The sequence below is a fragment of the Manduca sexta genome, chromosome 23 (genome assembly GCF_014839805.1).
Source record: "Manduca sexta isolate Smith_Timp_Sample1 chromosome 23, JHU_Msex_v1.0, whole genome shotgun sequence".
NCBI classification, from domain to species: domain Eukaryota; kingdom Metazoa; phylum Arthropoda; class Insecta; order Lepidoptera; family Sphingidae; genus Manduca; species Manduca sexta.
The window spans coordinates 13,451,019-13,462,198 of record NC_051137.1 but is presented as its reverse complement, the minus strand read 5'-3'; the positions used below and the strand labels follow the sequence as shown (position 1 = coordinate 13,462,198).

Genomic DNA, 11,180 nt, shown 5'->3' with positions numbered 1-11,180 from the left:
ACATAATTACACTATTTTTATTTAAATAAAACATATTTTATATTCTAAAATTTGTATTTTCATTTATTTATAAATATTCATTTAATATAGTATTTATTAACAATAAAATAATGTAAAATGAGTAACGACTTAAAAGTGATACGACTTCAGGGGGAATATTTTACAGAGCGGGGCAGGGGAGGCGAGGCGGTGGCAGGGGAGCGGCCCTACACCACGGAGTCTTTTCGATTCCTGCAACAAACACATCTAAATAATAATACTCCTAAAACTATGTATCTATATCCGCTCGGATAGCGACCACTGTGCACACGATGTTGAAACCCGTCATAGTTAGTTAGTGTCACGTTCCGGGATCACCCTGTGTACATCTGGTGTCAAACAGGCCGGCATAATTGTGACGGTTGGCGAGAGATAACCATCTCTCGTTCGTGAGCTATATATGCATCAGGGGCGCTAGTGGTTGTGTTCTCACCAGATGTAGTGGTTGTCGTGGTGCGGCGCGCGCATGACGCCGACGCCGCCGCCGAGCCGCCGGTAGTTCATCGCGCCACACAGGCGCCACTGGTTCGACTCCGGGTCGAATACCTGCCACACATTCACACTCTTATACTCTCGTTACAACACGAGGATTAAAAACACCAAAGGCACCAGAAGGCTCAAGCATATTAAGACAGAATCATCGCTAACACAGGAAAGGCATAAATAAAAAAATTCTAATATTCATCACACGAGGAAATTCGATGGTGTAAGCATTCTCAAATCCTTTTTGTACTTAACCGGACACAATAGTCTTTCATTGTCGTTCCAGATTACTATTCAAACACGTTACTACAGATATAATAGTTACCTCTATCGATTTGAGATACGCGGTGCCGTCAAACCCTCCGACGGCATACAGCTGTCCGTTGACGACGGCGAGCCCCACGCCGCTCCGTCGTGACGTCATCGCCACCACCGGGCACCACGTGTCCGTGCTCGGCTCGTACCTACGGACAGATAAAAATTATGTTTCGGTCCTTCGAGCAGGATTGGACTGTATGATTATAGCGTTTCATTAATTTCGATATTTTCATAATATTGGGATAAATTTTGTTGTGTGGGTATCTGACGTAATTTAATTTTGCATCGAATACTTTAATGTATATTATTATTGCAACAGGATAATAATTATAGGCAAGTTACTTATATACATCTAGGCATATATACTATCAAAACATCAGTGCTAGGTTAACAAATGAAGTATTTGAGCGTCGAACCTCTCTGCGGAGGAGAGTTCTGTGCAGTCGTCGCGCCCTCCGACGGCGTAGATCTGTCCGTCGTACACGGCGCAGCCGAGGTGCTTGCGCCGCGTGGACATGGAGGCGACCGGCGTCCACTTGTTGGCGCGCGGGTCGTACCGCTCCACGGTGTTGAGCGGCGCCTGGCCGTCCGAGCCGCCCACGGCGTAGAGCTGGCCGCCCACGACGGCCACGGCGACGCCGAGGCGGCGCGTGGTCATGGCGGCCACCTTGGTCCAGCGGTTCTCCTTGGGGTCGTAGCGCTCGACGTGGTTGAGGCACTGCACGCCGTCCTGGCCGCCGACGGCGTAGAGCGCGCCGTCGAGCACGGCCACGCCCACGGACGTGCGGCAGGAGGAGGTGGGCGCGACGGCGCCGCACCACTGGTTGGTCTGCGGGTCGTAGCGCTCGATGCTGTTGAGGTAGCTCTGGCCGTCGTGGCCGCCCACGGCGTACAGCAGGTCGTGCAGCACGGCCACGCCCACGCCGCAGCGCCGCTTCGACATCGGCGCCACCATCTTCCACTCCGACGTCTGCGGGTCGAACCGCTCCACGGACGCGATCGCGTCGCCCGAACACCACCCGCCCACCGCGAACAGCACCTCGCCTGTCAACCGTGTAAACCATAATATTATTGTTTAAATATTATCTATATGGCCCTGACAATACTTCCAGACAATTAAAAATTCACTCTAAAATAATCACAATTATATAAAAATCTCGTTCAATGTTTACTAAAGGTCATTCTTGCTGACCTGAAAGTAAAATTTAGAGGTCACAATGCACCTTGCACTACGATAATTACATTGTCTATCATTATTTCTACATGAAACTAACATGCAACATTATATCATTTGACTAAAAACCCGGTCTTTTAGAGTTCAGTTCAGTGTCATATTTTTTGTTTATGTGGAAGGAATCAAACATATAGCCCACATAATTATTTGTTTATTATTGCGTAACCCACTTACCTCGTCTGGTAGGTTTCCTAGGCCTGGTCCTGGGCCCCTGCATGAGCGGACGCTCCTGCGGCAGCAGCAGGTAGTTCTTGGCCTCGTCCAGCAGGTCGCGGCAGGCGTCGTCAGAGCGAATCAGCAGCTCTGAGGACACTGTGCCCACCAGGAACTTGGGGCTAAGTAATGGCAGTCTCACGTGTTGTAACACCTGGAAGTGTTAAAAACAGGTTTACCAATACGACCCACTACCCGATAATGTTTATGATTTTTATTGATACCCTGATTCTCTTGGTATAGCAGCTGTTTATGGACAAAAATGAACACCTATAATCATGTGAGGGACTTGCTCATTTGGCATTGTTTTGCTGTACAAATTTTATTTAATACAAATGAGCAGAAAACACAATAGTCTCTTTCTAAATATGGTATGATCACCTAATGTGTACTGTAGAGTGTACCTGCGCGAGGTGTTGCCTCCGCTCGGCCACGTTGTATTTAACCCAGGACATGACGGCCTGGAAGGTCTGCTCCTCGGAGCGTACGTTGAGCTCGTCGGAGGACACGATGTCGATCAGCTGCGCCGCCGGCAGCAGCAAGAATTCTTCGCTCTCCATCACCTGGAATGGCGTAATGATGTTAGTTTATAGCACACATACGTAAAGAATTTTGCAGCGCGAAGATATACAAAAAAACACTACGCTTACGCTGAACACGTGCTAGGAGTCGAGAGTAATCAGGCTACACTATCCCGCAGAAAAACATGTACAGTACTAAATAGTTATGGACAGAACTACACAATGAAGTTGAGATAGTCTGTTGTATTGAAACATACCCCTACCACGGTAAATATGCGCCATGACGGCAGGTTATAAGACTACCAAATACATGTAGAAAATATTACTTCTGGAAAGTTCTGTTGTGTGAATTTGTCAGCGATCCTCAGCAGTTCGCGGCAAGAGTGTGTGTCGGCGAAGGCGCGTATGCCGAGGCAGTTGGAGCAATCCAGCTGCCGCTTGAGGAACTCGCAGCATACGTCCTGGATCTCCTGGAGTTGGAGCAAGCACGCCGCCGGCAGCAACGCCTGCAACATGAACAGAGTGTGTCAGGTATTTGAGGAATCGTAACATTTGACATTCACGACTCAATGAAAAACGTTATTAGGAAAATATTTATTTTTTGTAAGTATATTTCGACATGCAGAAACCGATTTTTTTAACATAATTAGGGAAATTTACATGAAAATCTTTGTTGTGCCGGTGGATCCAGCTTTTCATGAAGATCAGAAGGCTAGCGGACCTGCTAAACCAGCGCCTCGAACTAGAAACCTTAAGAATTAATCTTCGGGTTAGATGATCATAGTATATGATGGTAAATACCTGCACGTTGCTCTCCTCGACGACTATGTGTGCTGTGTAGCAGAACTCGACGAGCTGCTCCATGGCCTGCTCGTCCACGTCGCGGATGGTCACCTCGGTGGCGCGCGACTCCGCCAGCTCGCCGGTGAACATTGCACGGAAGTACGGGCTGCATGCCGATAGGATCACCCTACAAGGACATTATACATAGTGTCATGGAAGGTTCTAGATACATATTTGATAAGTACGTATAGTAACCGGCACAAGTCTTGAGCACACTCTTCATTGACCAGTTTGACATCCACGCCGAGGATACGATTGGTTCCTTAGTGGATGCTCGTTGCCTATGTCATGGGACTACTACACCCTTTCTAATTTATACATACAAGAGCTCATCGCCATAACTTGTGCCCGTTAGAGCATGGGCACGCAGGAGAATCAAGCAGCCTAAATGATGTTACCGGATAAGTGATCACTGGCCATGAATTCACATATGAATTATGTGTGCGTTGTTAATATTTATGGAGCAATGGGAAATCAAATGCTAGGACACATTGGGACTGCGAAAACGGAAAAAAATGAGGAGAGGGGCCGAGTTAGGAAACTGAATTTTACAAAAAATCTTAGTACTATTTAATGGGCCATGCATTACATATCGCTATGTCTTACCCGGTATGAAGTTAGTCACAACAGTCTCTCTGTATCTGTAGTCAACCCCTAGTCCTCAAAGCAATGGTGTTTAAGCCAGCCGTGACTACCACCGTACTGTCCACGTGTTAAAGTGCTTACCGATGAGCAAACAATTTCCTATTAGCGACGTTGAGCACGACGTCGCAGAGCTCTCGGTGGCGGCGCAGCGCGGACAGCTCGCCGAGGATGGCGCGCGGATGCTTCTCGGAGGTGTGCGACAGCCGCGCGCCGCCGCCGCCGCCGCCGCCGCCGCCGCCGCCGCCCGGCGACCCGCCCTCGCCCATCCTGAGCACCGACAACATCTGACGCGTTAATAGCCAACTCCTCGACACAAACACGCATCACTACTTGCCATGTTGGATTGTTGAACGCAAATATTGGTCCAAATACGCCAAGTTTAGTGCAACTATTAAATTAGACACCTAGTCTGAATTTGCCAAAGTACATCATACCTAAAGTAATTGTTATAAGGTTTGACATAATACAGAGACGTAATTTTGATAAAAGCAAAAGTAAAGATATTATCATTGAAGATACTAGCAGATACTTACTAAAGACACTCTAAATAGGCACCTATCGCAAAGCAGTCGTATGCAAGAATGATATTCTGCTTTATCATTAGAGATTACAAGACCTAATATACTTTGGACAAGGATCACAGTGTATATGTTTTTTTCCTAATGAGTTCCAGATGACAATTGACTTTTTATGTATATTCACAAAGAGGGGGTCAAGATCGTGTCTCTTATAGGGTGTATATAAAGCTGTCATTTCTCGACAGTTATTACCATATGCTAGAGGCATAGTTGTTTATAGAAACACACTTGGTATTTAAGCAGGTGCGAAGGACGAGCGATCTATTGTCGGAGAAACTTCAATAATGCAATAAGTCATGTTCAAAGGTTTCCTACACTTATCGCTTCGTTGTGTAACCATTGTGTGGTGACACACTGGCGTATTGAGCAATGAGACAGCAGTAAAAGACAGATTGCGATTCGATACCCACGAGGAATAAACCTTTGGGTATTCAATAATTTATCTTATGTTCTGGTTATTGTTGATCATGGATTGATGGATTCTTATAGTTGATCATTTTCTTTCACTCCAATGTAATAGATTTAATCAGTAACGTAGCTTGCCGAGAAGGGCTCTATATCTATTTTTTGTTGGGGGCTCTTCAGGGTAGTGCGATCTTTTGGGCGCCCGCTTAATTTAATGTAGGTATGGGCAAAGAGGAGCTCCAAGGATCGGGAGGCCCGTATCACTGATACGGCTGGTACATCAGTAGCTACACGCCTGGATTTAATTCAGTTTTTACAACTGACTACTTGTCTGACGTCCCTCAAGAAGTCCAGTCCCGGACAAGTTACATAACAAAAACCAAGTGGTATTCGACAACCACATAATTGAAATCCAGAAACATATATTAGCAAAAAGATAAATCTAACGTTTACCTTCTGGCTTTACGTTATTGACTAATTGTTACATAAAAAATATTGAATAGACCGATTGGACTTTTAATCAGGACTTTTAACGTATTAAAAGTTATTTCGATAAACAAAAATTCGCATAACATAAATAAAAAGTAAGTATGTAAAATGTATTCTATTAGTGGCCTACACCGGATACGACCTACATTTAGTCGAGAATTGAGATCTATTTTAGTATCGAACACAATTTTACACATACATTGTATTTCAATGACATGTGTTAATGTGATTCCATGCGGAACAAAAAATATTAACGGTTAAGTAGATGCTTCTATGACACCAGGGTTGTGGTATACGGCTTTGTACAGTTTATGCGAAAATAACTCTTATGTGACAGTTCTTCCCACAGCTCAATGAAAGCATGAAGATGTTGACGATACCGCGGCAATCTTGGATCCTATCTCCTTAAAATTACATCCAACCTTCCATGGTTAATAATATTTTGTGGAAACCAGGAATTGGTGCAAACTCTAATGGTTGTTAATATCCTCCACTAATTTATAACAACAATCATATTTTATTCACATCACAATCGTACTTAACAAAGTATTTTAAGGAAATGTTAAACATTAACGAATGTTAAATATTACACAAGGATAGCATTCTAACATCACTCTGTACAAATGATGTAACAATGTTGATTGAAGGTAACCATTCTAATTTAACAATTTTCAAATTAATTCCATTGCTATTGTACAGGAACTGGAGCTATTTTGACGCAACGTTTCTCAACATGTGCCGCAGCATTTTGTTTAAGTATGAGGCAAAATTTTGGCAACGTAATCATTATGTTTACGGTGATTGATAGTATAAAATTTCGTAGTTTTTTATAGTATCCGAGCCCAAGGGTAAACCTCACTACCGCCAAAGGCAATACCAAGAACCCTTTCAACGCACTGAAATACTGCATTCGTTAATCTGAGATGTTAGTCAACTCTCTAATGCCCAATATCCACATTAGGGAATATATGCAATCCACTGCTGAACAAAGGCCTCTTCTAATTTCGAAACGGCTCTGTCAAAAGTAACCTGCATCCAGCGTTTTCCTACGACCTTTATCAGATCATCCGTCTACCTTGCAGATGGTCGTTTAATTTTGTGCTTGCTGGTACGTGATCTCCACTCTAAAACCTTTTGCCCCATCTGCCGTCAGTTCTGCGAACCATATGCCCTGAGCATTGCCACTTCAGCATGCTAATCTGCTGGGCTCCGTGACTCGTTCTATACCTAATGTATATAATTTATCTATACTAATATATAAAGCTGAAGAGTTTGTTTCTTTGAACGCGCTTATCTTAAAAATTACTGTACCGATTTAGATTTCTTTTCACTAATGTGAAGCTACATTAGTCTTGGGTGCTATAGGCTACGTTTTATCCCGGAAAAACTTTATCATGTGGGCGGAGCCGCAGGCAAAAACTAGCTAATTATATACTTAATATTGTGACTTCCTTGTTATTTAATTTATACTTATTGTTAATACTTGTAAATCCTTTTATGCACACAATCCATTGTAATATTTTTAATGCCAGAGTAGTCTGTTAAATTTCCTGTTTAAGGCGATACCTCAAGGTCCATTTTCATACATTTTGTTTCGGCTTTAATCTGGGTAACTAAACAAGTATTGGCAAGTAAGGAATTATTTTTACGTTTTTCTTTCAACTGCGAGAACTAATCACTAACTAGACGTGAATTTAAATTCCTTACTTGCCAATACTTGTTTAGTTACCCAGATTAAAGCCGAAACAAAATGTATGAAAATGGACCTTGAGGTATCGCCTTAACAGACGGTAATTTCTGTGAAGTTTGAAATCAAGATTAAGAACATAGTGTAAGTTATGAGAAGGTAAAAAGTTTATAATCTCTTCCCCACTCACAGAAGCTCATAGTCCATGCATTTCATTTATATTTCTTAAAAAAAATTATTTAGTGAAAAACGATAATGTTATCAACTACATCCTCACTTTTCAAATAATGCCTTCATTAAGAGCTGTCACTCATACCTAAACTACAATGAAACACTTAATGAAATTATGAGTCAATGTTTGTTCACAATATGTACAAAACCTCTTGGTACATCATATTGTGAAGAGGTAAGAACTAACATAAGCTTACATTAAAATTACAAACACACACATCATCACGCATTTATCCCCAAAGGGGTATGCACAGGTGCAACCAAGGCACCCACTTTTCGGCGAGTGTGTTCCGTCCCAGGATGTGATAGGGGGCGAGAATATAACTTAGCCGGACCCGGGATTCGAACCCAAGACCCCAGAGCGCTACCGTACCGCGCATGCAGTACAACTACGCCACCGAAGCAGTCATTAGATATTAAAATTACAAGTTGTGACTATCATCAAATCATAAATTGTAATCGAACAAGGCCAGCATAAATGTCTTAATTGGCGAGGAATAATCATCTCTCATCTGTCAATATTCTTTCTGGAACCCACTACACTTACTGTGAAATGCATTGGAGAGCCATAATCATGCCTATAAAAAAATTCAACATCATTGTACAAAAGTATATTATCACCACAAGACACTGTAAGTCAATGGTACAATAACTGCTATGTATGTCAGTGTCTGGAACAGGTGTACGCAATCCAGGTCACCTAGTTTGAGTTGTGACCTATTTGAATGTGATTATTGATATACTCTAACCTGGTTTCAACACTAAAATGTCCAAGGGCGTCGCCAAGGGAGGGACAGGGAGGGGAAGCTGCCCCCCCCCCAAAGGTTATAAAACTCGAATGAATTCACCAATTCCATACCAAATATTTCGTATGCTCAATTATGCTCTTTTTTATGTTATTGTTAAGGCGGAAGACGGTGAGTGGCGGAGGAACATGTGCTCTCGACTTTACCTACAATGCATACTTTCTTATTCTCCATATCCACTTTGCCGCCCCCCCCCCCCCCCTTAAATGGCGACATACATGAAAATGTTCATCTAGAAACTTAGGAAGAATCACATTTTAATTATAATTTAAAACAATTCATATTACTGTCATAGGTAGGACAAAAAGTTACTCAATATAAATTTAAACACAGATTCTCTCAGTCCATATAAATCTTAGTAAAATAATATGTTAGTTAAATTTTGTTAAATTCTGCTTAGTTTTATCAGGTAATGGGAATGACAATGAAATAATAATTTAAATTACAATTAGTTTGTTTTACATTAACTGTATAAAACAAATGTTTGGATTTTAGTTGAATTTACATTATTAATGACACCAATTCCTGTCACTATGCCAACAAAAGCTATTGGCTGTAAAACCACTTTCTTACTATTCCGCAAACAAGAAACTGAAAAAACAACTGGTTGAAATTTTTTTATTTTAATTTACCTTTGAGTTAAACAATATTATTCATTCTTAGTGTAATTCACTTGATAATACTAAATGCATAATGTCCACTAGGAATGACACAATAGAGTGTTATACAGTGCCCCTATCTACATTTCTAGGATTGTAAGACAAAGTATTGGTAGACATTTTTATATATTGGCAGTTTTGCTGCTGTCTAAAAAACCTGCTTATCCAGGCTCCTTCTCTCTTGAGATTCCAACATCCTTCTTAGTTATTTGTGCTATCATCAATTTGAGTATTTTCCTGATTCAAAAGTAAACAAAAATAATAATAATATAATAATAATATCAGCCCTGTATTATATACTCGCCCACTGCTGAGCACGGGCCTCCTCTACTACTGAGAGGGATTAAGGCCTTAGTCCACCACGCTGGCCTAGTGCGGATTGGTAGACTTCACACACCTTCGAAATTCCTATGGAGAACTTCTCAGATGTGCAGGTTTCCTCACGATGTTTTCCTTCACCGTTAAAGCGAACGATAAATTCACAAAGAATACACACATGATTTTAGAAAAGTCAGAGGTGTGTGCCCTTGGGATTTGAACCTGCCGACATTCGTCTTCACAGTCCGTTCCACGCCCAACTAGGCTATCGCCGCTATATAAACAAAAATAAACTCTATTATAAACACGACTAACAGGAAAATCAGATAACAAATGATTAGTTAATGAGTTATTGTACTCCACAGCTACAGAAAAAACATTGTTTAGAAATCATATGTTTCATAATATTTTATGTTACACCGTAGTTAATATAATTAATGCTTAGGTTGTAAATCACTTGGATGTTTTATGTTTTTATGCAGTAAATTCATATACTGCTGAATAAATTAGGATTAAATTTGGCACAAGGTTAGACCATTATTAATTTTATTTTACTCAGACTAATTGTTACTAGTGACATGCAACCATTAAATAGAATATAATATGTATTTATAACACATTATAGATAAACTTTATTTTATGCACTCTTTTATATGAATTTTATTTACTTCTGCCAAATCTTAAGTGTAAACACTCATCTGTGTTCACAATGTGCTTAATAAAGTTACAAAGTCTTTCTTCACATATTAATATACTGTCATAGAAGCATTATAAGTCACTATGTATAAAAAAAATAATTAATAAATATTGTGCTGCATAAAACATCTATAAAATTACTATAGTGAACTTTTAAAACACTATGCACCATGAAAATTAAACTCTTAAACATAATGTAAACAGTAGCCATTGGTATGTTGATAATCAAACGAATTATGAGCTACAAAACGAATGCAATTAGCACACAGTATCTTATCACAGTGGCTCCACACATCACTGCAATACCATACACCACACTAAACTATTCAACCATTTACGAAATGTCTAAATACAATATCACGGTTAACGACCATTCTAAATAACAAAACAACCAGTTGTGTGTCAAATTGGTGCCAAGTTTCCCGAAAGTATAATGGAACAGTGCACTCACCTCTTGTGTCCGCGCGCGTTACCCAGCTGCAAGCGCAGCGGGGGCGAAGCCCAACCCCACACGGAGTCAATCTGCAACCAACATAGCGCGCACTCCAGATACCACAAAACACACAAAACATATTTCCTAATGCAGCATAATTTATGCAATGCCCTGCCTGCCCTCGCCCCAACTCACCTTTGACGTTTTTTATCTACCGCACCACGAAACCTGTCCCCAGAGGAGCGTAAAATAGATATCAAACGCCCTGGAGTATGTGATACAGTTAACGGCACATCGATTTTTCAATTGTACAAGTTTTTATGTTTACTAATGTCTCTGTAAAGGCATCGTACTTTTGTCTACCAGTAAATTTTACTAAATGTTTGGTCAGAACATCTAATATTCATGTTTATTCCGCTGTATCACCATTCACTGAAGAAAACGGACACGCATAGAAATTCACAGAAATCCATTGCTTGTACTTATATTAAATTGAATTCACAAAATTGGTGTAAAATTAATGAATATTATTAGATGTACTATTTAAAATTCATTAGTTTCAAGGTTTGTCACAAATTGACA

At 40.9% G+C, this 11,180-nt stretch overlaps 1 protein-coding gene across 2 annotated transcripts; it reads right to left on the bottom strand.

Annotated features, from left to right (window-relative positions):
* Positions 1-35: 35 nt before the first annotated feature.
* Positions 36-11,151, bottom strand: LOC115445340 (kelch-like protein diablo). Of its 2 annotated transcripts, none has more exons than XM_030171570.2 (11): positions 10,794-11,151; positions 10,617-10,687; positions 4,378-4,580; positions 3,610-3,778; positions 3,135-3,314; positions 2,692-2,850; positions 2,249-2,441; positions 1,257-1,884; positions 848-986; positions 473-585; positions 36-231 (listed from the first exon to the last, which is right to left on the bottom strand). In XM_030171570.2, the coding sequence occupies exons 3-11, from the start codon at positions 4,578-4,580 to the stop codon at positions 207-209; spliced, it is 1,809 nt and encodes a 602-aa protein (XP_030027430.1). In that variant the 5' UTR covers positions 10,617-10,687; positions 10,794-11,151; the 3' UTR covers positions 36-206. The 2 variants fall into 2 exon arrangements, with proteins under 2 accessions (XP_030027430.1, XP_030027431.1); XM_030171571.2 differs by having other exon boundaries at positions 4,378-4,563; positions 10,794-11,150.
* Between the last annotated feature and the right edge of the window lie 29 nt (positions 11,152-11,180).